General features: G+C 40.8%; 1 protein-coding gene across 4 annotated transcripts in view; it reads right to left on the bottom strand.

Moving 5' to 3' along the window:
* Positions 1 to 963: 963 nt before the first annotated feature.
* The window catches only part of KIAA1210 (KIAA1210 ortholog), a 38756-nt gene continuing 12128 nt past the window's right edge, over positions 964 to 27591 (bottom strand). For 2 of the 4 annotated variants that reach the window (XM_033072368.2, XM_033072371.2), the window contains exons 2-12: positions 24074 to 24150; positions 19841 to 20009; positions 15476 to 15605; positions 12870 to 13028; positions 12243 to 12308; positions 10599 to 10811; positions 10027 to 10129; positions 7710 to 9299; positions 6814 to 6962; positions 6234 to 6333; positions 964 to 3182 (exon numbers count right to left, since the gene is read on the bottom strand). In XM_033072368.2, the coding sequence (XP_032928259.1) occupies positions 3010 to 3182; positions 6234 to 6333; positions 6814 to 6962; positions 7710 to 9299; positions 10027 to 10129; positions 10599 to 10811; positions 12243 to 12308; positions 12870 to 13028; positions 15476 to 15605; positions 19841 to 20009; positions 24074 to 24150 (2929 nt within the window). In that variant the 3' untranslated portion in view covers positions 964 to 3009. Of the gene's footprint in view, positions 3183 to 6233; positions 6334 to 6813; positions 6963 to 7709; positions 9300 to 10026; positions 10130 to 10598; positions 10812 to 12242; positions 12309 to 12869; positions 13029 to 15475; positions 15606 to 19840; positions 20010 to 24073; positions 24151 to 24412; positions 24484 to 27591 lie in introns of those variants that run through there. The other 2 variants (XM_033072369.2, XM_033072367.2) reach the window with 2 other exon arrangements.

The following is a 27591-nucleotide window of genomic DNA, read 5'->3' as shown; positions in this document are numbered from 1 at the left end:
ACTGTAATACTTCAAAACAAATTACATCTTTTATTACAGACAACAGCCCTTAAGAAGACATAATACATCAGTGGGCCCTCTCCATCCAAACTTCTACATGAGAAGGCAGTTTTGTTTAGTGCTTTCCTCTCATTGCAGCAGTGCACAAACACACACTGAAATTCTCCTGTGCTGCTCAGGGATGGCACCAGCACCCTCTGCTGTCACACACAGCCAAGTCCCAGGCACAGGGAATTCCAGAGACAGCTTCCTAAATCCTCCACTACAGATTCTGAGCCACAAAACCTCACTGTGACATTCTGCAACTAACTCTGCACTTACAGCAGAGCTGTAATACAGTTTATTTTAAAAGACAGTGACTGCGTCTAGAAAAAATCACCCAAAATGAGCTTATTATATTAGTTATTTTTACTCACTGAACACCTAAAAACTACACCATGACAAGAAATCAAAAGCATGCTAATAGTTACCAACTTCTGTAAATGCAACAATAAATCACTGATATTTCAATATTTGTCTTATAATTCCATCTTCTAATGTCCTGTGATTACATGAGACTCAGTTTTGATGTTTTCTCTACATGCTTTTTGTTCTCTTAGTTGCACAAAGAGACTTGAAAACACTAACTGCAGAAATCCAGAATGCAAGCAAATTTCAAATATACATCATGATTCTCAAGTGCTTTTCTTCTTTGTTAAAGCACTCCAAAAATCTCCTAGAGCAGCTTCTTTGAACACATGCAAACAAAGTGTTTTCAAGGCTTCCTAAGACCATGAGTGCCTGCCTTCAAACCAGCCCTGCACTGAAGGAGCAATAACTGCAGAACAACAGGAGAGCCAACAGCTCCCTCATGATGTTTTAAACTTAGATTTAGAAAAGTTCTTTAGTCTGACCAGATGTGTTGATCAGTCTCAAGTCACACAAAATCACTTCAAAACAAAATCTATGCAGTTTATCCATGTATAGAGTCAATACTGACCTCTTTTTATTTCTTCCTTGGTGAATGAGGGCCATCCATCCCTCTTTTTCCCAGAAATAATATCATCATCACTGGCAACAGCATTTAATAGTAAACCAAACAAGGGAATGGAATACAAAAGGGGTTCCTTCAAGACAAGGATTACAAAAACATATATACATACCAAACATAAAAGACAGGAACAATATTAAGTTCTAAAGGAAACACAGGGAAAGAGGGATTATAGCATCCATTGCAGTACTTTGGGTGAAGAGTCACAATCCACATTAAGAGAATGAGAAGAGAATTTGCTCAATATCGAAAGGTTTGTATTTTACAAGTAAGCTTGTGGTGGGATGAGAGCTGTAAAAAACTTCAGGAATCAAAGCTGAGTGTATTCTTTTACATTGTACTCAGAAGTTTCAGAGAAATACAAATGTTTCAGTTCTTTGTAAGGGAAGATATGCTTCCTAAAGCACAGAAAAACAAGTTACAAAATAGGCATCGATTACCAAGCCAATGTGAAACTCCTGTTCTTTCTGGTGTTAGTCCAGAATAAATAGCATCTATAGATTCTGAGCCTTCCTGGGTAAGTAAGTTTTCACCTATATGAAAAAAAGTTTAAATCTCAGTCTAGCTCCTAGTTAATACTGTTTTCAAATTGCGAAACTACATATTAAATTCAGGCCAAGACTGGAAGATTAAAGTCTTGCTTGAACTGATCTTAAACCAATTTTCTTTGGTTTGCAGTTAATCCTATGAATATATAATATTTTCCTTTAAAAATTCCGACCAACTTTCCAGCTAAAAACAGTCCATCAGCCGTCAAATTTTGCACTGACTGTAAACAAAAATTACATAAACGTGCAATTCTGCAAGAACTGGAAGGACCAGTAAGTGCCACTGTCTCTTAAGCCACCAACATCATTTCACAAAGCTTATTTTCAAATATCTGCACCCTTCAAAATCAACAGGAAAACTTTTATGAGTTTGAGTGACTGCAAGGCCAGGCTCTGAGAAGATAATCCTGCTCCAGCTGCACACTCTCAGACTGATGTTGAGTTAATGGTTAAAGACTGATGAGACAAGAAGGAAAGCAGATGACCCTTTTATGACTAACATTAGATACAATTGACTAAATACACATCCTTATGAACATGGGGAGTGGCATTTCTTGAAAACAAGATACCACTTTCTAAGGAGCAAATTCTCCCCCAACACACTCTTTAAGAGAAACAATTGGCTGAGAAATCTCACCCCCAAAAAAATAATCATTCCTATTTGCCATAATTAAAGAAAGGAAGGATTTTTTTAGCAGAATGTTTAGCCAGATTTCTAAAAGCAGACTTTATGCTACAGTGTGGTGGTTTTCCAGTGCATGGGAGAGAATGGGTGTGCAGCTCTGGCCCATTCCAGTGAGCAGTGTCTGTGAGCAAAGCACCAGGCCAACAGCACTGAGACTTCAAATCACACAAAGGGCAGAATCACTCCAACTCACAATGTGTTTAGATCTTACAGCTATCACAAAACAGATCCATTAACAATCTGAAGCAGCCAGGCTGCCCATTGCAGAGCACCAGAGAAAGAAGTGTGATGACATCAATGTCCATGACTCATGGTGCGTCAGTGCCCAGCATTGTATCTATTTTAAAGCATTAATTCCTTAGCTCAAAGCCAAACTGTACAAAATACTGTTGGGTCTTTTTTAAAAGAACAAGTTTCTTTAAAAGAAACTTTAAAAGCATATTTCACCAGAGAAATGTTTCAAAAGCCTGAAGCATGTCTCCTTAGAACATCACCATCAGATGTGTAAGCATATAAAAATGAATCAAATTTTTCTAGTGCTTGGTAGTAGGAAATGCTCAGCTTCCTAATACATCAAATTAAGCCCACAATGGCATTTCTTCAGTATGTCTTTACATACAACAGTCTGATCAAAAGTTTTAAGGCTCTTATTTCTCAAAAGAAAATAAAATGGTCACAGTAAAGAAGGGAATAAATGGAGTTAACACAGCTATTGGCAATGCAAAGAGGGACGCTCATGTAATTTGCTATTGTACGATCTGGGGCATTTCACTCCATGCTTTGGCTTTTTTCTTGGCCAGGGACAGCCAGGGAGGTTCAGCAGGACTGCAGGATGTCATTGGCAGGTTACAGGAGTGCCTTGCTTCCTTTTCAACAGCAGGAACCACAGATGCTTCCTGAGAAATTGGTCCAACTTTACCTGCCCATGAGAAGATATATATCAGTCACCAGAAGTCTAGAGAATTAAAAACTCAATTTCTGCCAATAATATTTTCTTCTCTCAAAATAAACTCTTTTACAGCCCTAAATGTTTGTGGCTCACCAATAAGTCAAAGGAATTATTAACTGGTTATTGCTGGTACTCTGTGGTCCAGCTACAGCAATGGTGAGGATCAGCTACTGCAACAGGAAAATAGGTACTAAACAGTGAGTAATGTACCCCAAAAAAAAATCTTGTCCTCAGTCCAAACAGCAAGTATATAAGCCTGGATAAATGAAGGAACTTTTTCGAAATTCTTCATGTGAAGCATGTGAAGACTATTGCCCCAGTTATTTGTCTAATTCATATTCTTGGTTAATTAATTTCTTCATTTTTCAAACTCTTGATTTCTATTAAAGTGCAAAGCAAGGAGTTCCACAGGCTAATTCTGCTCTGTGAGAGCAAGAGAATCTAGGAATAAGACTCCTGATTATGCAGGAAAACAGAAACAAAATAGCTGCAGGATAAGGATTACCCCAGGCTTGCTGTGAAGTTAAAAGTTTATGTTTTCCAATACTGAGAAGACTTAAAGATTTTTTTTTTAGTCTTCACTGCCAACACAAATATTGCTCCAGCAATATTATTAAATACTAGGTAGGAATCAAACCACTAATTTGTATACTTCCATTTGTAAACTGTGATGGTGGGATTCTGATGGCGCCAGGTGCTCCTCTTGATGCAGCCTAACAGATGCTTGTCACACTCACAAAGGATGGAGGAACACAGATAATGCTAGTTTGATGGCTTTGAGTTCCTGTTTTGAAAAGGCCTGCTCCATTCACCTTGTTTGAATTTTTTTTTTATTTAATGTCTAAGCCATGTTAAGTACAAGAAGCTTGATCTTGCTTGCACTAAAATCAATGGAAAATATCCATCAGCTCCATTAGTCACACTCCATGAGCAGAGCTAAAGTAGATCCCTATTTTCACTCAGGAGGTCTCCGGTCTTTTAAAAGTTCTGGCTGGTTGGTAGTTCTTGCAGGAGGCAAACTGAACTTGAGAACACTGGAGGAAGAATACTGTCCATTAAACAGGCTGCAGCTCTACATACACAAGAAATTTTCAGAAGTATCTAAGATGAGGTAGGAATTAAATTCTTACCGAAATTTTAATTTTTAAAATTAATTTCCAAATTTTGGGAGATAATCTTCTTTGTAGTAAGGACAACAATCCAAACAAATAATTCCTCTGGATATTAACTCTACATCCTTTCCACAACCAGCACTTTCAACTGGACAAAGTCCTGGTTGGGCTAATGGGAACCAAATCAGAGAAGAGTTTACATTTGTGATTCCAAATTTCTTACTCATATGTAGGTTGTGTTGAGCATTTCCTAAACAACAGGGCCTGGTTTTCTGAGCAGCAGAAGAGGAGTGTTTTCCTTACACATCAGCACTAGTCAGAGCTTTTTGTGATGCTCAAGTCGTTGGACATCAGAATATGCCTATAAACGCTTATCTGGAGGCAAGGAAACAGTCATTGGAAACTTGGCCAGTTCTGGGGAAGAGGCAACACACAAAAACTTATAATTCTGCTGTAAGCACCACAAAGACTGCAAATTCTAGTAAATGAGTAGCAGAGCAATTTGTGAAGTTTTGGATTTTGACCAAAGGCTGCTGAGCTTCCAAGGCTAGGATAATGCAGTACATAGAAATCCAGAAATCCAGAAAACCAACCTTCCTTCCTTCCTTCAAAGAAAGACCTCATCTGAGCAAAATCTTGGCCTGTTAATATTTCTCTCTCACTTTGCACCTAAGACCTGTAACAGAATCCTTTTAAAAAGTTATGGTATTTTGATCAACATACACACACACACAATTAGTTGCAACTGAGCCTCCGTGTTGGTGCAAACACCCCAAGCCAGTCACCTACTGTAGAAAGGGAGAAAGTTGATTTTGTAGAACCTGTAGATTCAGGTTAATAGCTCTAGCAATAACCACTAAAGGGTTATTCTCAAATACCTCAGTACAACAGCTCTGGGTGCTGCTGGATTACACAGGGAAAGAAAGGGGCCAGGTGCACGGGCTCCCTGTAGACAACATCTTTTACTGTGCCAGCTACAGGAATCTGCAGTGGAAAAGCCACAGGTCTGACACAGTGGTGCACTTCTTATCTACTTAAGCAGTATCTGCAATCAATAAATTAAAAAAATAGCTTACAGCTAGCACAATATGCTTTTCCAGCTGAAGGACTGGCCTGTCTGTATCCAGCTGGATGTGTCTCAGGTTTGGCACCACACTGAGTGAGCAGGGAGGGAGAAGCTGCAGCCCAGCAGAAGCCTTGGAAGAGATGATGTGAGTCACCAAGTGAGTCACGCTCTTCCCCTGCATCTTTAATATAGAGACACACAGTTAAGTGTTCAGGAGAGAGGCCATCCAGCCTCTGTGCTCACCTGAGGGTGAAAATGACTCTACATAAATTACTCTTGGTACATGTTTATCTATTCAACACATCCACTATGGAAACTGCACACTCTGAACATGCAAGCCACGCTCTTCTGCCCCTCACTGCTCTTATTGTTAGAAAGTATTTCCTAACACCTAAGCTAAACATCCCCTGGTGCATTTTAAGTTCATGCTGGCCATAAAGACTAGTCTTGTTCCCTGAAGAATATTTAGTTGTCTTTTCTAGACTAAACAACTCCACTCCTATCAGTATTTCCTGGCTGACTGGAGAACTAGAAGACCTGACCTTTTTTGTTGCTCTCTTCTGGACACTCTCCAACTTCAGTTGTTATTCTTTAGTACTGATCTTGGTCAGTAATAAATCACCAGACTGTTTATATACCATTTCATGAACTGGCAGTGGAGATAAGAGTTCCTCACTTGCCTTCTCTGCTGAGTGAACAAACTATTATGTTGACTTATTCAAAAACCATGGTCTGAATAGGGCTTATATAAAGTGTGCTGATTATAAAAGTCTTCCCCCATCACCTGCCACCCACACCACTTTCTGGTGCAAACTGTAGCCATGATGTAAAGAAAAAGAATACCTGCAGCTGCAGACACACCAGTCCTTGTTTGTGTTTTCTTGTCCTGAGAGCTGGAAGGCATATTCTTCTTCAGTGAATTCTCACTAGCACAGATCTCTTGCTGCAGCATGAGGAGAGAAGAAAAGAATGCAAGTGACTGCCAGCCATGGGCACTCAAAATGCTCACCCTGGCAACCTCTCAAACCTGGCTGTGGAAATGCAGCAAAAGCCAGGCAGGGATGGTTGGGAACACCCTGTAGGAGGGAGGGAGAAGGCAGGGAGGAAGCTAATGCAACTCAAAGCAGCTACATAAATATGCTCTGGGCAATAAGAAAGCTCTGAAAAGGCTCAGGTTGGAGCAGTGCAAAGGAGCATATAGGATGATCCAGCTCTGAAACCAATCCCTGTGACAGTACAGTCACAGGTGTTTGCTCACTTGTGTCAGGTCTCTGTCTCAGTGTTTCAGAGTCAGGCCTGCAAAGCTCTCTGTGAGTAGTGCTCACAACACACCTCCCACAAAGACAATATTGAACAGTTTGCAAAAGCACCCAGGTGACCTGGGCCAGGACTCACACACATACAACATTAACTGGTACTCTACCTCCCCTTGATCCGCTTTGGTCAAAGCTTTGTCTTCATCTTTATGTTCTTTGGCAAGAGGATGGTCCTGGAAACCCTTTTGTTTCAGCTTTGCCATGGAGACCCAGGCTGGTTCAGAGGAAGCAGTTTCCAAACATGGAGAGACTTTTTCTACAAAAAAAGCATTTTTGAAGTAAAGAAGGGATTTAGGTCAAGTCAGCCTAAAGCTAGTGCTTCACGTTTTAAATCCTTCAGCATCTGTAATACCCTTTGAACATGGTGGAGATAAAATTACCTTCCCTGATGATTTTGTCCTTGGCAATAACTGTTTTCTGTTTCCTCTGGAGTTTTTGACCCAACTGTGCTTCTGTCTAAGTCATTGGCAGATGTCCCACTGAGATCATTGTGAACTGGATTTTGCCTTTGAAACAACATCCTTCCATTGCAGATTAAATGAGTACTACAATAATGATTTTTTCATGTAGGCAGTAAAATACAGGCTTCCTTGTCACTTTTTAAATATTTTAAATTAAACAATTGTTTAAAAAAAAAATCACACCTAATGCAACTCCTAGTTAAGGTTTGAGCAGCAGCAAAACTACAAAACTTCAGCCAGTTTTAAAAAGCTGTGTTAAAACTCCAACTATATGCACAAATACCTCGTACCAGAAAAGTTTCAGAAGCATTTAAGCTATTATTATTCTGTTGTTATTCTTGCCAGAACACACCCTTCATTAAGATAAACCAAGAATTCTCTTAACTGGCCAAATCATCAAGCCAATTACATTATAGTGGTGATGAACTCAAGGCTGAATTTGGTTCCTAGCCAAGAGGATTTTTTTTTTGTGCTGCTCTGCCAAGGCTCTTTACATGACCACTGTTTTTTACAAAGTTTGGATACAAATACAGTGTAAATACCTGAAGATTTATAACCATTTTGCTTCTTTGCCACTTCTTCTGATCTTGCCTTGGCAGGATTTTTGTCTTCTAGGACATCTGTTTTTTTAACAACTGATTTGGTGTTGACAGGAAGGCTTGGAGGTGGCTTCCCAGTGCCCATCAGTTTCTGATCCTGCTTGACTGGAGCCGAAGAAGCAACTGGAAGAGCTGAGGGGATCAGCTTTGGGGGTTCCACACGGCTTTCATTCTGGTATTTTAGTAAAGATGACGTTCTTCTTAGTCTGACCCCAAATGGGTTCTCAAAGTTTTGTGTTTCATGCTCAGCCCACTCCATAAAAGAACTCAAATGAAGATCTCTGTCCTTACAATCTTGATCAAATCTATCTGAGTTGGTTTTTGCTGATTCCTGCATAACTGCGTCAAAGCGTGTGTGCTCCTTTGTCATTCCTTCAAAGAACTCTGGTCTTACAGGGGATGTTGGAGAACTTCTGCAATAGCAATCTTCCTTGGAATTTGAACCCCCTGAGAGAGACCTTTGCCAGGCTGGTGCAATGGTAAATCTGACTGGTTTAGCAGAAGCAGTCTTCTGTGGACTTTTTACATTTTCATCTGATGACTGACTGCCTTGTGCTGTTTTTCTGTGAGATGCTGTGCTGCTTATCTGGTACTCCTTACTGTCAGCATCAGAAGATATATTGCTCTTCAAGCCAGCCAAACTTGAAGAGGCAAGACACCCAATGGAAAGTTTTTCAGAAACGGATGTGTTGGCCTGTTGACTGCCTTGGTTACCCTTTGAAACCGGAACAATTTCTGCTTTAAAACATACTTCCGATTTACTGCAAGGTACCACGCAAACTACTTCTGAGACAGATCCAGCAGGGTCTATTTTTTTTCCTACACTGTCCTTGGATAACTGAAATTCCATAATTTCACAAGTTTCTTTGTCATTTTTTGCTACTGAACTCCTTTCAGATCTCAAAACATCTGTCTTGAAGTCAGAGCAAGACTCTGAGTCAGCTACTGCCACTTGTGGAGTGCTCCGTGCAGCACCTGAGACAGCAAGGCTGGAATGGCTCCCAGTAGGACCAAAGCAGAGCTCTTCTTTGCCAGTAAACAGGGGATCTCCTTTTTCCTGTACTTTAATGTTTGGATCCACAGAATTTACTGAGGAACTTTGTGCAACATCTGGTAATATATCCATGCCCACTGTTTCCACACCACAGCTAAACAAGCCAGCTGCTGGCATGTCTGGAGACACAACAGCTTCTCCCTCAAGCTGTTGCAATTCTGGAAGTGCAGGTACTTCAGCACTGGAACTTTGTGGATGCACTTTTGATTCAGTAGCAGGCTCAACTGCAGAGTACAACACTGGAGCACTGTGCTGCTCTTCCAGGTTTGCTGGGGAAGGCTCAGGCCTCAGGAGTGTGGCTCCTTTATAGTGATGGTCCACACCAGGCAGGCATCCATCCTCTTGCCGCAAAGCACAGGGCTCTTCTACCACAAGAGTGGCATCACAGGAGTGAGGGGCAGCATCAGGGGGAGTTCTTACCCCTGGTGTCTCCTTAAAACCACCTCCCTTTGCCCAGTGTCCCACCTGGACTGATAAACCTGTATTAAAGAGAGGAGAAGAGTGTGCACTTAGAGGTAACAATTCAGACACCAACTGTACACATTCCAGATAGTGCAGTCCTTTAACATGAATGTCCCATGTCTGGGCACTGCTGACTGATAAATAAACCTGTTCAGAGCCTATTTAGAAATGGGCTGTCCAAGTGAGAGACTAATAAAGTCTTAGTTTGAACATCCCTAACCCAGGGAATGACTGAAAGTCACTGGTTGTTTCAGGTGTACCACAGTAGTTAGTTACTGTTTAGTTGTTTCCTGTGCATACCTTTAGTTGTAAGGTATGGCCAGATTTCCCTAGACATTTCTGCATGTGTGTGCCTGGAAAAGCCATCTACAATGACTGGGAAAATCCAGTAAACAGAAGCCAAAGTCACTTGGCACACACATAATGCCAAGGTTAAGGTTTTTCTGAGTGTCAAGGAACTGTTTCACATTCACTGAGATCCAGCCAGCTGTGTAGGACAGGTGCTTCTGAAATGGTGCTTGCACCTTATGTTTGTTTTTTTTTAATGCTGCCCTCAAAGTTCACCTCTTCAGCATCACATTGTTAAGTGTATTTGACTTTTTCCATCACAACAACTTAGCAGCCAGGATTGGTTTTATGTTATAGAATCAAAAGTTTGGAAGGACTTAGAATAAAAACAGGTCCTGTCAGTGTTAAGCAGAAGAGTTCAAGCACCCAAAGTAGCAATACCTATGTCTCCATTACCTTCCCAATCACTTTTATGTTTGTCACTCTCAAGTAATTCTGTTGAATTTCCCTTCCTTTCTGGAGTTGCAGGAAGATATGCTTCATTTTCCAGCTGTTCCACCTAAAGAAGTGAAGATGCTTTAATTAAAGAATCATGCCCCAAAATTGTACTTTATACACATGCATTTCTATGAATATTCAAATCATAGACACAAAACCTCCATCCTGTAATTTACCAACACTGTGGGTAATGTACTATTCCAGTTAAGAAACAGATTTGTAAAAATAGACTTAGGCCTCTTTAAAACTGACATTTAGCTTTTCAAATGCCAGAAGTGTTACAAATGAAGCATAACCCACGATTTTTGGCTAAATAATGAAAACCAAAAATTGCACTTTTCTTCAATTTCCATGACTTTGAAGTTTTCAGTCTTTTTTGTTTGATTGGTTGGTTGGTGCAAAAGGGGTGTTTTCCCTTCTTCCACTGGAAGAAGTAAATGAACAGATAGGAAAGGAGAAAATAAATTAAAATATTTAAAATAATACTTAAAAACTCACATTCATTTCCTTTCTTTTCCAGAAACACCTACCTGGAGGGGCAGTTGGTGCTTGTTGGTAAAGCCTCTCTGTTTCCGAGGGTTGATGGCAATCCTGTGCCTGGCTGCTGAGGTGTCCAGGCAGCCAAGGGGGCTGGCAGGGATGGTAAAATCAACAGGAAGGGAGCTGCTGCCTCGTGGGATGGGGGTCCCCTGAGTGGCAGAGAATAAAGGACTGATGGGCCTGGAGGAAGCTCCAGAAGGTATCTGTAAAACAGAAATACAATGCTGTACATATTTTGCTTTACTTCCCCACATCTCTGGAACATTTCTTTTGTTAGCTCATTCCATTTCAGAAGATTGAAACACCTGTAGTTTTGGACATAAATCCTCATTTTAAAACACATGCCTAAAGTCATCTCTGCAGGGAGATGACTCGATGCTCTGTGTTCAGCTGTGCCTAGCACAGAAATAAATATCTGTCCCTGCCTCAGTGAGAGCCTCAGCTCATCCCCACCCCAGCTCTGATCTGCAAACACGTTTGCACTTTAAGCACACACCAGCAGGAGACACTGCTGCCGTTTGTATAGCTGCCTTTTTATCCCAGTAAGGCGACCCAGTGCAGAAATACATTATTAAAAAGCCACAGAAGTCGCATGGATTATTGCTCCTCATTATCTCTAAGAAAGCTGCCTTAGCCACTTTTCTCTTTCAGCAAAATCAAACACTTCTCAGTATATCAGAACCATCTTCCAGACAATGTGCATTCCATCCTCACAGCAATGCTGCTCTGGGGAACTGAACAGCAGCAACCTCAGATTGTGCAATCAAAATAAAGGGTTTACAGAAATGTTTGTAGAAAGTCCCCAAACATGAAGCTTGAGTTGGTTTGCTGCTGTTTTGAAATGCAGACCAAACTTTCTGGAACATTTGCAAAATGTCAGAGATGTGCCAAACAAGCTTCATTCATAAAGCTGGGTGACACACAGCGTGCCTGGCACTCACAGTTTAGTTTTGTTTAAGCTTAGGATGTAACACAGCATTTCAAACACATGTGCTGATGAAGTTTAAAGATCATGAAAACATCTTCACATCTCATCTACAAAAACTGTCAAGGTACATAAAAAAATATGACCTCTGTAAATTTTTCCAATCTGGTCAAGGATAGTGTTGTTCTGAGAGCAGAACTTGCTGCTTCTCATAGTCATTTACCATCCAAAGAAAATTGCAGATTAAAACACACCCTTTCCTGTGGAATACCTGCCATCAGGAAAGGTTGGTCCTGCAATCATTTCCCATGATAAGAGGGATGTGGGGCATTGCTCACGAGCCACTGCTGATGGGAAGGTGTGATTATTTGGTATGGGGCCCTGGGACATGGAAGCAGAATTGAAGTGCTTTGCCTGGTCCAATTTTTTGTGTAACTTTATGGATCCATACTGTGTCACAGAGCTGCCTCTGTGCTGTTCACACAACCCACTTACCAGTAGATTTCTGCCTGTCTTTATTTCTTATTGAAAACCCTGAGAGGTGCATCTTAAGTATGATTTGCCTCACTCTGGACTCTTAAAGAACTGTTTCCTAGGATACACTGTACTCAGAATAAATTTTAAAAAATAAAATTACTGTATTGGCTCCATATAGACTCCACATATGCCATCTCAGGGAAGTTTATTAGCAGGAAAAGGAGCTATTTACCTGTTCATCTTCACTGTCTGTCCCTCCTAAACTCAAAGAGCTATGACGCTGAACAGGGTTGGAGGACTGTGGGATAAAATGAGGAAGAGGGTAAGTCAAGGGAAGTCACACTGAACTATCTTGGGCTGGATATCCAGTGCTAATTATGAGAAAACACACGAGGAAAAATAAAGGAAGGGTCACTGGGTCTCTGCCTTACAGAGCAGCTTTAATTTTTTCACTGGCATCAAACATGAAATAGGGGAGATTTCTCCTGCACTGAGATACACCAGGAAGGCTACAGGAGGTCATATATTTTATAAAGTTATTTTGGGTTATTGTTTTAAAATCATCAGATTTACAAATTCTCACAAGTTCACTGAAAGTCTAAAATCATGCATTTGCTAATGGTAGAGGTCAGAGTCCTGCTCTACATAAAAGAATGGAAAATTGTACCCAGAAAGGGCATTTGTAGGGTCAATTTCTAGGTATATCTCAGTGAAAAGTCCACAAACCATCTAGGTAATTTCTTCTGGTTCTAACTGATCTGTACCATTATGTTTTATCACAAGCAAAGAACTTCCCCCTCTCTAGGAAGATTTTATCTTTTCTTTATGGGTGATCACTAAGGTGAAATGACAATTATACCTTGCTTGGCGAATCTGTCAGAACCTCATGAAGGGTTGAAATATCAGGAGGGCTTCTAGGTAAGCCATCATCTTCAGAAACAGCACCTGCATCTTCCAGTTTTTTCCCACTTATAACAAGAGGAGGGGATCCAAGTCGGACGTTCTGCTGCAGCTGAAGCTGTGGTTGAAATACAGAATATAAACTTTCAGTGGTACAATTTAAAGGAAATGTTCTGGACATTTTAACCCAGATGCTCCTATTAGATATGCAGATTCTTTTAGTAAACAGGAAAACTTGAAGTAACAGACCATTTACAGAAAAGAGCCATTAATAAAATTTTATCTGGCTGTGTTCATCAAGGACCCATCACTAAAACTGGTGTTGGTATAAAATTAAAATCAAAATCAGTAATTTACCAAAAGAAGACAAGAATTTCATCATTCCAGAAAACTTATTACAGTTTAACTACATTTAAATTAAAAACCATCAAAATTCTAGATTTAATTCTTTACTCATATAAATTTATGTATTTAATCACACAAAGTATTGCCAGTCAGCAATCCCAATCCCAGATTTATGCAGTCACCTTTCCCTCACAAAGCCCTTCCAAATCTAAGAGCTTGTTATAAACCTCTCCCACACAGGTAGCTGAGTCAGAATTTTTATACAATACTAAATTAATTTCATTTCTGGTCCACCCTAATGAATTGCTTGTTAATTTTCCCCACCATCACATCCTGGTCATGCCTACAGCAAGAATGGTAACAGCAGCCAGGAACAACTTTTTTTGTAAAGGAGTATGGGGATTCTTTTCCAGGATTGTACAAAAGAATGCTCTGGCAGGCCCTGACCCTAGAGAAATACAACAAAGTCTACAAACTCACAAGCAGCCAGATGTTCCCTCAAACTAAAAATGTTCAGATCTCAGGAAACACCATTACTAAAATTCTTGGCTTGAGTCTGTCAGCTGTGACAAAGCTGGAATAGAAACAAGGTCTGAACACAAACTTTGTCCTTCAACTGAAAACATCTCAACAAAATATTCCCAAGATAAACATGCAGACTTATTTTTTTTCTGTTTCTTTGCTTATTAAACCATATTGGGTAATTCTAAGCCTAGTTTTGCATTTTTCCTGCAGTCTGTGCATTCATTTACACCCCTGTAAAATAGACCTAAATAGCTGCAATTCTTATTCAGCAAGATTTATACAATTCCTACAAATTCCTGTAGTTCCTATGTTCCTATAGAATACAATTCCTATAGATCTACCTGCCACACATGGTAGCACAATGTCTGGAACACCATTCCCCCAGTTCAAACAGATTTAATTTGCAATTTATGGGCAATATATTGCAATACTGTGATATACGGGCAACACAAGGCATACAACATAAGTGTAAAGGGAAGGAAAAGACAGAAAGTCAATTTTGCTTTGGTCTCTTTTCACAATTTCCTGTCTTAGATTTATTAAATTTATTAAATGCAGACAGCAAAGTGGTGTGGGGGAAACTCAATTTGCATTCTGTCTCCTATTGGTAGAAGTTAACTTACATTGCTAAGAAAGTAACTGCTTTTATTAGAGCTTGGCTTTTATTCTGACAAGAGTCGAGCTCACTAAAAAAGCCTGTCTGTTAGAGCTACAAAAATAATGGTGGCACTATTACATTACTATGCAAGATGATGGATGAGGAGAGGGCACAGTGGACTGCAAACAGCATGAAAAGAGCTTTTCCTCCATCAATGTTCTGTAATACACAAACAGGATTTCCTCTGCTACTCCTTTAGTTACACAAAAAATAGCTTTGCCTATTTTGCAGTCTTAGAGAGGAGCAAGTCCCTCTGTGCATCTTCTATTACTTAACATGTGACTCAATTGTCTTTTGCAACATGAAGCTCACACTGAGCAGAGGAAGAATTTCAATGACCTTTGGCTCCTTTATCAACCATTTGTACTCAGCCTTTGGAAAAACCTTAAACTTTTATCTGAGTGCTCCAAGCTGGGAAGTTAATGAAATGCAATTAATAAAATCAACAGTTCATAAGGGAGCTGTCAAGGAGGGTTCAGTATAGCCTTGGAAGAAGGAAATGACCCAGCAGAAATCAGTATATTTTGCTGGCAGAGATCAAAAACATAATTATATAAAAAAAGCTGTCAGAGCATCCTGACATATCCATCATCCCACACACTTACACAGCCTCTGGTATTACCATGTATAGTGAAAACATCTGAGCCAGAACTGCCAAAAAGAGTAACACAAATAATATTTAAAGAATAGCAGTGTAAGAGACACACTACAGTATAAATAAATGGCCTTAACCCAAAAGCAGTAGCTATGAAGTAAAGAACATAAATTCCATTGAAGAGGACACAATAAGGAAAGTTTCCAAGAGTTCATGAACTGGATTCACATCATACACTATGAGATTTGGGGAAGGCTGAAAGCACTGGGACTGCTCAAAAATTCAGCTTCCAAGAGGCAGAATAGATCCAAAAGCAGCAAATTTGGCCTTGGACACTTCAGTCAGCAAAATCCTAAGGCACACAGCAGAGGAATCAAGCAACAGACTTTCCTGGGAAACAGCTGAAAAAAGCAACACTACTGATGAGGGATGATGTTCTCACCTGCAAAGTTTTCACTCTTCCAGGAAGGTTTTCCTGAGACAAGACATCACCTGTCACATTTCCTGGTGCAGACTCAAAAATGAAGACGCTGTCATGGGACAAGGCTTTATTTCCCATGCTACCCTTGGGCCTGGAAAGGGAGGAAGGATGAGTGGTCAGTGCACTGGGAACATTCCCCACACCACCAGGGCAGCAGGGTGATAAAGAGGCCAGAGTGGGATGCATCATGCTTAGCTTCAGATCCTTGCATGTTTAAGATAGCCACTGTTTGCTTCTTTTATACTCAGAAGGGAGGAGAAACACACTTGATCAAATGCAGCCGTCCCTTTGCAATGCACTCAGCATCTGCACTGAACACACAGGTCAGTCTGCAGGCTAGAGAGGGACTCCAGTGTCAGCAGGGCTGATGTTAGGAGTTAGACCCCTAGAAAGGTCTGCAGTGCACAAGGGGACAGCAGGAGTCTCCTGTGGTGGCAGTGTGCCTAGCATGAGACATTCAGGACACAGCTTTTGCAGCCTGGTGTGTGTCACACCTGCCAAAGATGGTGGATTGTTTTTTCCCTTCTTGCAAACGTGGGCAGAAAATTTAACTTTGATATATTAACAAAATTGATTCAAATCCTCTCATGTCCAACAATGAAACCAGCTGCATTCACCCATATCCTAAATATGATCAGATCCAAAGTGTATTAAAATGCAGATGGGACAAGTGTCCATGGCTACATCACAGACCCATCAATGGCCAGGTTAAAGTGCCTAGGTAAGATATTCCTGCTCTGTTTCTGTGCTCGTTGGGTGTTCAGCCCAGTGAAGCAATGATGAGATCCCACAACAGCTGTTAATTGAGTTGTAATTAACTGAGATTGATTTGGTTTGGGCTATTAAGCTATGCAGAGCGAATTTTGCCTTGAGTGACACAACAAGGAAGGCCCCAAATAATTTATTAACCAAGTTCCATCACCGCAGGTAAGTACTATTTGTGCATTACTTTGTCCAAAAGACAACAAGGATACCCTCTACCAGGATTTCATCCTAGTCCTGAACTGGAAAACATCACAGAATATTCTCTCGTTATTGGCCATGAGACTACTAACAAATAGGTTAGTTAGTTAGTCAGTTAGTTAGTTAGTTAGTTAGTTCGTTAGTTTGTTAGTTCGTTAGTTAACAAATTACAAGGATTCCTTGGCTCAGATGCTGCACAGGCAATGCTTTGCCTCTGAAAGTTTGACTCTGGGGAACAGAGGATGATTAGGAACACAACTCTGACAAGAAAAACTCAGTATGTCAAAGCTCTTCCACGAGGAAATCAAATAGAAGCAGCCTCTGCTGTTTGGCTAACCATAGATTCTCTCCTTATTTAGAAGAAAGCAGTGAAAGACTGAACATTTTTTTCCATAAATACTATGTAAAAAGCCCAAATAAATGACTCTTTTTCATCCTTCATCCCCCTTCTTTACCTCTCCAGAGACATCTCCTCTAGCTGCTGGACAACCCTTCCCAAGGGTGTAGTCAGTCTGTCTACAGTTATACACAGCATCACAGTAGGGCAAAATTAATTTTCTCCAAGTTTATGTTGTGTTGAAGGCAATCAGAGCTGCTTCTCTCACAGCACAGGTCAGAGTTTGTGCTTCCTCCCATTACACATCATGGTTAATGTCTGTTAGTCCACAGGACAGCACTTCTACACACAAGCAAGGCACTTGCCTTATTGCATCATTAATGAAGCCATTCCTTCCTTTTGTGTTTGATTTCATAGCTCTTTTCAGCATGAGAGCTACTCCATATGGGCAAGACATAATTTTACTGCATTAAGAACAGTCATGCAGCTTTTATTTACTGTAATGTATATTCACTGTTAGTTGGCATATTTTATTGATTGCAAAGAATACATGTGCATTAGCATGTATCTCTGTCTTTCTTTCTCTCTCTGCATATGTATCATATGTGTCTGCAAGAGAATTACTGTATTTTCTTCTGGCAGTCACCAAAAAAGCATAGGATTAAATATAGAATTAACTGCAGCTTTAGTACAGATCAGTTTCTTATGTACAAGTCTACATTCCTCTGTAATTCCAGGCAGTACATTTGTATTGCCATTTATATTTACATGTATATTTATATTTATACTTATATTTATATTTATGCTGAAGCTAAAGATGCACTAATTAAAGCCCAGATGTTTCATCCACTCTATGTCCACACTGATTTCCACATACAAATACTCAATTTATCCATAATATCAACATTCAAGCTTCCCACCAAACAGGAGGAAATGATGGGACTCTACAGGCAGCCACAAGGTTCCTAAACCTACCATGGCCTGTTCCATCTTCCATTTCTTGTTGCTGCAGCCCCATTCCCTCTATTAGTGTTCGAAGCAAGGGGACAAACAGTGACAGTAACTGGTGATCTCTCCCTGTCCTTATCTTGATCCACAAAGCTTTTAATTAACTTTTCTTTCCCATGTCCAGCTGAGGACAGGAGTACAGAGCTTTAGTGGGCACCTGGTGTCCAGCAGGGTCAGCACACCATGCATGGTTTAAGGAAAAAAGAAGAAAAAAGAAAACCAGTGCTTCTGCCTAAAGAACAGCAAACAGCAGCATTGTTCTAGCTTTGGGTTTTATATTCTGCATGCCAGAAATTGCAAAACTCAGGATCCTGCTATAAACCCCTGAAAAGTTGTGTTTCCAGTGGCTTTTAGGATCAGGTTGTATAAAGGATTATGTAGTTTAGTCTCTTTAGGTACTTACAAAGTTTTTTTTTTATGGAGAGTCTGTATATTACAGGGTTTTCAAGTAGCACAAACATGTTCCTAAGCTTTTTGGATAGTCCCCCTTATGCTATCTCTAAGGGGGAAAAAAAAAAGAAGGGTTTTACTCACTTCCTGATCTCTGATCTTGCAAAACAGTTCGTAATCACTGGGAGATAGAACTGAGATAAACAGCAGTTGGACTTGAATACTTGGTTATAGGCAAGAGAAAGAACTCTCACCCACAGTACTCCTGGAGCAGAGAGCTGAGTTTTAGCCAGATCCCTCCTGTGGCTGATGGGGCAAGCTCAGAAGTTCCTAAGCTTTTTGGGCTGGGCTGACTCTTAATTTGCCTTGCCTCAGGAGCCTGGTTGTGTGGTCACTTAATCTGTTGCTATTACACTAACAAACAAAATAAATAGATTGTAGTTTCATTCCCAAATCATTTCCACAACACACAGAGTAAGTGGAGAAAGGTGGGGCAAGGAGAAACCAGCACTCATGGGAAAGTAGGATCCACAAGTTTTCCACCAAAGAAATGCAGTGTCCAGCTCCACCAAAAGCCTCATTTGACGACAGAAAGCATCTGGCAGCAGTGTTGATTTCAGCATGTGCCACTCCAGTCACCTGCTCATGCCCTCTGCTGGTGTCACCTCCACCCAATGTCTCCTCCAGCAAAACCACTGCACACAGCCAGTGCTCTGTCACACTTTGTGTGTGTTGGCCCCACAACCAAAGCCCAGAGCAATCCAGAGAGAGGCCTGGCTAACAGGGGAGGATGAGGAGGGTGGGGAGCTGGAGAACAGCCAAATTACAGGTTACCTTACCTGATAGCATTCCACAACTGCCCTACAGAGAGGCATGGCCATGCTCAGAGGGCTGTTCCAGGCCAGAATCAGTCACAGATTTGCTACAGAGGTGTTGTGTAGTTTGATGGTGTAAAGATTATTAGTGAAGCAGTGTTTGCAGGGCAAGCTGACAGCTTGTATTACACTGACTGAGAAAAGGACATAATTTTGGACTAACACCATTCAGAGAGCTGAGACATGCTCTTATGGACTTGCAGACCTCACTTACATGTACAGCCCTCCAGGGGTGGCTGACACAAAACCAGAGGCATTCAGTTGTTATCTGTGCCTAAAGGGCTAGGTAAGAAAGTTAAAGAAGCGATCACACACTGATAATACCCCAGAAATACTTTTCTCTTTACTGCAGCCGTGACAGAGGCCATCACTGCTGCTGAAAAATAACCACACAGCTTCACATTCTCTGTACTAGCAGCACTCAGTCATCATCCTCTTCTTGTAAAATTGCTGCTGATCAGATCCTCCTAGACAGATTTCAAACACTAAGAACAATCAAAGCAATCTGGACTATCTGCAGTCTTAAACTAAGAGGTTGGATCACCCCTGCCCCCAGCTGCCCTCCCCCTCCTTTCCAGGCTGACTCTTCAAACACTAGCAAAGAAAGAGGAAATTCCTGGAATTCCTTCATCAGCATTAGGGCTTGTTTTGCACGAATTTGGACTGGGGTTGCTCCTAAGGGGCCAACTCATGCATTCATCCTACTGCTGTGAGAGGTCCACTTTTATTTATTTTCCTTCCCCACCAGCTTACCCAGCCTCCCTCGGTGAATGAAGTGCAGTAGTGTTGAGCACAGCGATGCTGACATCGCTGCTGGACTGGCAGGGTTTTAAATTACTCTCTCCCCTGGGAGGTGGAGGCTCTTTCCTTTTCTTCTTGGCAAAGAAGTTCTTGAAAGTCTGAAATTTGGATTTTTTCTTTCCTGCAACATGAAAAAAAAAAAGAAAATTTTTGAAAGTTGGTGGTATTGCTTAGCTTGGGTAATGTTATCTCTTAAATTCCGGAGGAAGCCTCAAAGCTAGAGCAGCCCATTCAGCTTCAGTCAGCTCCTTTTTAAATAATTCAGTGCTGGAGTCCAGTGAAAGGTGAAGCTTCAATTCTTACATTTGGTTCCTATAAAGCAACACTGGCATTAGGCTGACAATAGTGGTGCCTACCTAGGTTCTAGTCTGCACAAAAAAATACTTTATATAGAGAATGTATCTATCTACAGCTGAACTGTGGTCATACTTGGTGTATTTTCAATAAAAATTGCTGTTAATGTCTTTAGCTATTAATGTTCTTTACTTGGTTTGGTTTAGTTCTCACTCTTTATTCAGTGCTCTAAGGAGGACAAAAAGAGTGAAACTGGAAAAAGAATTAATAAACTCCAAAGCCTAAATATCTGTTTCCACATTAAAAAACTGCCCCAAAACAAAAGCAACAACTCCTTCAGGGACAAAGAAGCAAACTTGTATTAATTTAATTGTCTTGCAGGACACGAAAGCCCCAAACACAGCAGCCCTAAGAACACAACTGGAAAACTGTTAATTTGGTTTCAGATTTTCCATAGTCGAAATGAAAATACAAAAAGAAAAACAAAAAACCACACCATGAAACATCACTGATCTTTTATTTTTAAGAAGATGTAAGACACTTCAACATTCTTATGTATATTTTCTTTCAGCACTCAAGTACTGCACTTTGTCCCTGACCCTTACACTGAGGGATCACTTTGAGTGGTTTGGCCCAAACCATTGTACTGAGACCCCTGTGATTGACTTAAATACATACTCAGAGCAATAACATCATTGCATATCTGAGCCAACTTCACTGTTCAATTAATACTTTACAGCAATTGACATAATGCATGCCCACAGCTGGAGGATTCCTTCATAAGCAAGGCATTATTTCAACACAGTTATTGTCTTCTCCCAGCCATGATTTAGTTGGCCATGCTCTGTCTCAACGTGTGCCCTGTACGTGTAGGGATCTCTGCCAAAGGGCCTTATCTGGGCTGAAACTGTGCCACCACACAGCTGCACCAGACAGTGGCCACTTTGAGAAATGAACAATGACACTGAGATCTGCTCCCCCTGTCTCCTCCCTGCTCCCCAGCCCAGTGCCAGCACCACGTGTCAGGACACACGAGGATGCTGCCACAGCGTCCAGCACAGCCTGGTGACACGGCTACCCCTGTGCAGAGCCACCAAAGGCCTGCACACTGCTCTCCAAGGGACCTGGGCTCTTTCTGAGACCAAAGCATCTTTCAAACCATCTGAAGTGAGCACTCACTGGAGTCCCACTCATCTCAAAGGGATGTGGCTGCCCTTAGGGAGGGTTTATCAGTGGAAGGCCTTTTTATCTTCCACTGCTGCTTATCAGGCAATAAATGAATGAGACAGCCACAGCAAACATACAGGTTGTATTGCTGTGACCCAGACAACAGAGCTAATCCCAAGGGTTTGGGGCTTGTTAAGATTCCCACAGGGCTCAATGAGTTTCCTGCTGCAGCCACAGCAAGAACTGGCAAGAGAAGTCAGGTCACACAGCAAGCACACAGAGCTTCTCAAATCACACAAGCATGATGAGTGCTTCAGAGTCTTTAGAAACACATCCTGACCATTCCTGTCTTTCATATCACCAACTAGACAATGTGTATGGTATTCTTCCAGGAAACTTGTCAAAGCTGGTCTGGCCTATCTTAGATAGGCAAAACAAAAGTTTAACAAGTTTAATGAAAGCAGTTCCCCAAAATCATCAATTCTGCAATGCCTTCTAACACAGCCAATTACTTAAATAACAAAATGGCAAACTTTGAGACGGGCAAAGAGCTCTGCAACTCAAAAGCTATCTAAATGAGAAACAAGGACTTGCACATTGGTCAGGTACACTGGTGAACTGCCACTTGCACAGACAGAAAGCAAGCTGGATTCTAGTGCAGGCATTATTGACGAGCTCAATTAGATGCTGGTATTTCCAGAGAACCAGGAGAGTGTTAAATAAAAGCAAACAAACCCAAAACCACACAGCTCAAACAACTACGACTATTTCCCCTTCATCCATTGGGGATTTTTGAAATCTTATGGTTGCCTATCTTCAGTTTTATGGCATTAAAAATAAAAATAAAATACTCAATCTCTGCCCTAAAAAGGGAAAGTCTTCCCAAAAATTAGTTGCTTATGCTATGTTTTAACCAAGTCTAATAGAAAAGAAGCAGGAATAAGAATTTTACATTCTTTATAAAGTTTGTGTACTCTGTAATTTTTCTGCACATGTACTGCCTATTTCATTGTCTGCTGTGCACAGAGAGAATTAACTCAGGACTTCCTGCTCCTTGAACAGTTCTTCCTACAAGACAGAAAAGAAAAGGATGCTTCTTCCAGTGCAAAAATTGAAACTGCAAAAAGCACAGGGAACATCTGATTTGGGAGGTCAATAATCATATTTAAATTAACCATTCATTTGGGGATCTTCTATGGTCTCTGACTTCCTAGGGTACAGTCAGGACATATTTTCTATCTTTTTTTACCCTCAAATCCAAGGACTAGAGAGTTTCAACATTAAAAACACCAGAAAAAAAAAATTCCAACCCATAGACAAGATTCTAGCTTCATAAAAAATATCAAATATTGGCAGACAGGCAATAAAATAAAATAAAATAATAAATAATGGAATTCAGTAGCACTAAGATTGGGTGCTGACAGTTTTTGGACAGCAACCTGGTTCCTGCCACAAAGGAGGAGCAGCAGGCACTGGAAGCCTTGTGCTACAGACAGAAGGCAAAGCTCAATAAATCAGTCTAAATGACTGGAGTGTGAAGGGTGGGGGTTCCATCCCCCTAGAGCCTTTATATCATGAGCTAATTATAAAGAGGGAGAGGTGAGGCAATCCTCCACTACACTGGAAGTAAACAGAAGATTCTAAAATGGTTTTATCCAGGTCCAGCCAAGAGTCTCCTGAACTCCTTGGCAACAGCACAGCAACCTTTAACTATTTAAAATTTTGTTCATTTAGGGTCAGAAATATTCCTGGTGGACTTAGAGCCAACACTTCAGATCATGAGCAATCTCCTGCTTTTCCTATCACTGGGGTCAGAATTTGATCTCTTTTCTGAATCCTCTGGTGAACCTGAGTACAAAATTTTCATGCATGGGCTTTACAGAAGCTTACCAGTTTGCTGGGATAGCACTAGACTGTGTGACAAACTAGCTTCTAAATCTCAGAAACCAGAGAGTGCTGAGCATCTATCATTACACTTTCTTCACCTCTATCCATCTGCCAGGCAGAGTTCAACTAACAGTCTCTTTGCAATTTGCTTATCTCTTCCAACAATATTTTGATAGTGGCAAATATATTTCTAAAGGATAAAGCAAGATGACCTTTGAAACATAAACATTTAAGATGATTGTAAAACATTAGCCAAAGAAAAGAGAGAAAAATAAAATGGTGTGACAGCCACTTCTCCAGCAATGCTTCAGACATGATGCTATTCCTCATATTCAAACCTTTAAAGTAAACAAGTCTCTAGCACAAGTAAGGTGTTTTTCTTTATTGTTCCATCCCCCCACACTCTTTACATCAGACCATGCCACCAGATTAAAGAATAAGAAACAAATGGCTGAGTGTGGCCAGAAGCAGAGAAAGGAAGAGGCAGCTGGGGGGGCTGGTAGAGCTCCCACAGACAGAGCTCGCTGACAGGCTCAGCTCCCACCTCTGCAGGATCTATCAACACAGGCACAACAATCAGCTCTTCAAGCTGACTGATGCTTTTTTAATCCAAGTCAGAATCAAAAGGAATATCCTCCAACAGGTTACGTTGCTCCAGTATTGCACATTAAAACATCTTTTCCATAATACTGACAGCTGATAAAGACACAGAATTTTCTTTACACTACAAAAGAAGCCCCAAAAAAACAACACTGCAAATCAGGTCACTACAGACCTGACTAATTGAAGAAAATAAACCTTCCAAATCAGCTATACATTCAGAGAACAAGTGCTTACCTGTGCACACTTCAAGCGTGTCTCCAGTTTCAGGTGACGGTGTGACCTCTGTGGGTCTCGTGGCCATTATATAGTCACTGAAACAGAGATGAAAGCATCACTTAAATTTTAGCCCAGCAGAATATGGCCTCATCCAGCAGGAAGAAAGAGCACAGCTGAATCCTTTCTGAAGCTACATGCCCAAATGGTTATCACATATATGCCTTGCACACTTTTTTGCACTTTGGCTATGGAACTTTTCGTTTTTCAGTGACACTTATTTCTCCAGCCACAACTAACAATCCTAACAAGTCTAATCATCGCCAGCACCTCTCTCATGTTAGGAGACCAGAATCAAACCTTGCTTTCAGGAAAGATGTCATTACATTTGCTCAGCAAACACTGTCATGCTTCCCAGTCTTAGAATAATGAAACTTTGCCAGACAGTGACAGCTCCACACTGCTGTAAAAACATAAGCGAGTGCTCAGCTGCACAGGGTGCATGCATTAGAGTCCTCACAGCAGGCACCAGTCTAGTCTGTCATCATTATTAAAACCAGTTAAGCATCAGCACTGAAACATCATTCCAGGCTATGCTACATTTGTGGACACCAATAGATCAAATTAATTTTGGATCCAGTGCAATCAGCTTTTAACCACAAGCTCTGAAACCTTATCGCCAGCAGGGCTATTGATCAACCAAATTAGCTGATGGCATCATCTTCCTCCCTGATGAAAACAGAAGTTCAGCCTAGATTTAAGATCATTCAGTGTTAACTGGCTGCACTTTGTATTTTCCAAATGGGTGTCTGTCACAGACAAAGGAACGAAGCAGCAGACCACAAGAGTTACAGTACAAATGTCAAGCAACAATGGAAATGTGACAGTTTAGCAGGGCAGCTCATAAATACTGTCCTTTGTTATGGAAGATAGCTCAGTGATACTTTCATATAATTAGAGATTCCCAGATGCTGTCAGGACTCGAAGAGTAAGAATCTTTACAACCAAATCCTGCTCTCTTTTCTGCATAGATCACATCAAACAATTTTCCACATTTAAGTGGTGTAACAATACAGCCAAGTCAAGTATCTCAACAGCAAACAAGACTGATTCTAAACTAATTTGGCCAATCATTAAACTCTTCTATTTCTTCTGTATCACTCACATACCCTAAAATCTGTCAAGCCCAAAAGTACTGGAACCTTTCTATGAACCCACATCCTCAGACAGCCTTAAAAGATAAGTACAAACTCAGAGGCAGAGGTGTCTGTCAGAGAAAGGAAAGGAGCAGCTCATGGAGGTAAAACAGGCAGAGATCCTGTGAAAAAAGAGCCCATGGAATTAAACGTTCCCTGCACTGGCCACACACACAAACTGTGGGGAGGAATCAGGGAGGAATAAAAGAGAAGCAAAGTGCAGTCAAACAGGTCCCCTGTGAGCACTGGCACAAGGGAGCATTAAGACAATGTAGCTCCAAATAATCTCACTTCAACTTGTTAAAAACCAGTGAAAAAGTCATTGCAACAACGAGGAATAATTACACCTTTCCTAACTGAGATGCACTGCGGTTGTTCTTGAGACAATTGTCAGACAATGTTGACAAGCAATAAAAAAGAAGTTTTCTAGGTTTCCTTCTGGATGATCACAACCATTCAACTTTTATCCTTTTTTCCCCTTGACTCATCAATTATTTATGAAAATGTTTGCATTTCCTGCATACTTTCCTTAAAGCAGTCATCAGTAGACTTTCTTATAGATTCTTTCTTTATATTAAAAAGAAATTTGATTGCAATTTTCCCTCTCAACTTTATACATCATGCATACTGTGTTAGATTTTTCTGAGGATTTGGGAAGGGAAATGCATTTGAAATAAAATATCCAGAAAGCATTCAACAAATTTACAAGGACAAACTGACAAGTCTCCAGACTTGAGTTTATTTTCACACAGTGTGAGTGGACCTGGCATTTGGCTCATCTAGACCTCTAATTTCTGCTTTACCTACCTTCAATTAAACCAAAGCAAGAGAAAATTGATGCTTTCAGATTCAGCTTTGTTTGCATCAGTTCAACATTTATTTAACTCACTCAATCATTTCAGCTACTCGCTCAGAATCCTTCCAGCCTCTGAAAATGTTCTGACTGCAGTGTTTATTATAACTGCAACCATATATTTCCAATTGGTATATCTTTTATAGAAGTAGAACTACAACTGCAAAGCAGTTCAGCTCTGAGGCAGTTTCTTCACAGTCAAATCAGCCCCAGTATTAACACAATTTTATAGCCAAGTTCTCTGGGGCACAGGGAGCTCGAGTGTCACTTACAAGGGTGCCCCATTTAGGACCTGATGGTTTGGTGCCTTTGTATACCTCATCATCTTTTCCCAGTGAACTGAACATCACAGATTTTCTCAAGCTTTGAGTTGAAGTAGCTGAATTACAGGGAAAAAAACACCATATAATATATGATGTATTTATTCCACCAGCAAAGTGGAGGTCCCATTATTAAAAACCTGATTACATACCTGGAGGAAAGTTAGCAATTAGATGGCATTTAAACTTCAAATTCTGGCAGCAGTGAGTTACAGAGAACAGTTAGCAAATGTTCTGAGCAACAAACCCTAGCCTGGAGGTCAGTGTAATGGAGAAAAAGAGGACAAAACCCCTTCAATACAAATACATGTGAGTGCACAGGCATTAACCAATCGAACCTCCAGACATTCACCACTTCCAGCCTTAATACCAGCAGACAGACACAGTGTCAGGATGTATCAATACCATGGACATCCAGTTCAATCAGCTGTACTAACACCCTGTGAGCTCTCCCAGAGCATTACACCATTAGAGACAAAGTTTTAAACAAATACTGTCTGTGTATTGATTTTCAGTGATAAAAATATCTGTTTAAATAAATGGCCTTTTAGAGCAGTATTTCTGATACTCTTGAGATGCTACAGGAGAGCTGGGAGAAGGTGCTCACAGAGGGATGCAGGAGACCTCTCAGGGTGGGATCAGGGACAGACATGGCCAGCAGAGACAGGAGAGCTGGCAAGTCACAGCTCCTGTTTGCTTCTCACTACAAGTGGAACAGTGGGTGCATTTCCCAGTCTACAGCTTTCTAATATGTTCTAAATCATCTCTAAAACAGTATTTGTAATTCCTGCATATGCCCAGACCTCTGCTGCAGAGGTACAGGGCACACAAGATGTTCAATCTCTGCTGCACCCTTCAAAATCCAGGCTCAGCCATGGCCAGTAAGTCCACTGCATCAATTCCTATGCAGGGCCATGGAAAAGACTGAGAGTTTACCAAAAGCAGTGCTTGCCTCTCCCTGCACAAAGCTGGATTACCACAATTTAATTAATTACTTACAAAGAGTGACTTCTTATACAGATGGAATCACAAAAACAGTACTGACACTATTAGACCCTATTTGCATTGCTAGGGTGTGCTTTAAAGCAATTAAACTCCTACAAAGTTGCAGAATTTGCTTTATCTTCAAAACCAACAATGGAACTTAGTGGTCACCCCTACCCTCACTTG

The sequence above is a fragment of the Catharus ustulatus genome, chromosome 14 (assembly GCF_009819885.2).
Source record: "Catharus ustulatus isolate bCatUst1 chromosome 14, bCatUst1.pri.v2, whole genome shotgun sequence".
Lineage (NCBI taxonomy): Eukaryota > Metazoa > Chordata > Aves > Passeriformes > Turdidae > Catharus > Catharus ustulatus.
This window is presented reverse-complemented; position numbering and strand designations above follow the sequence as displayed.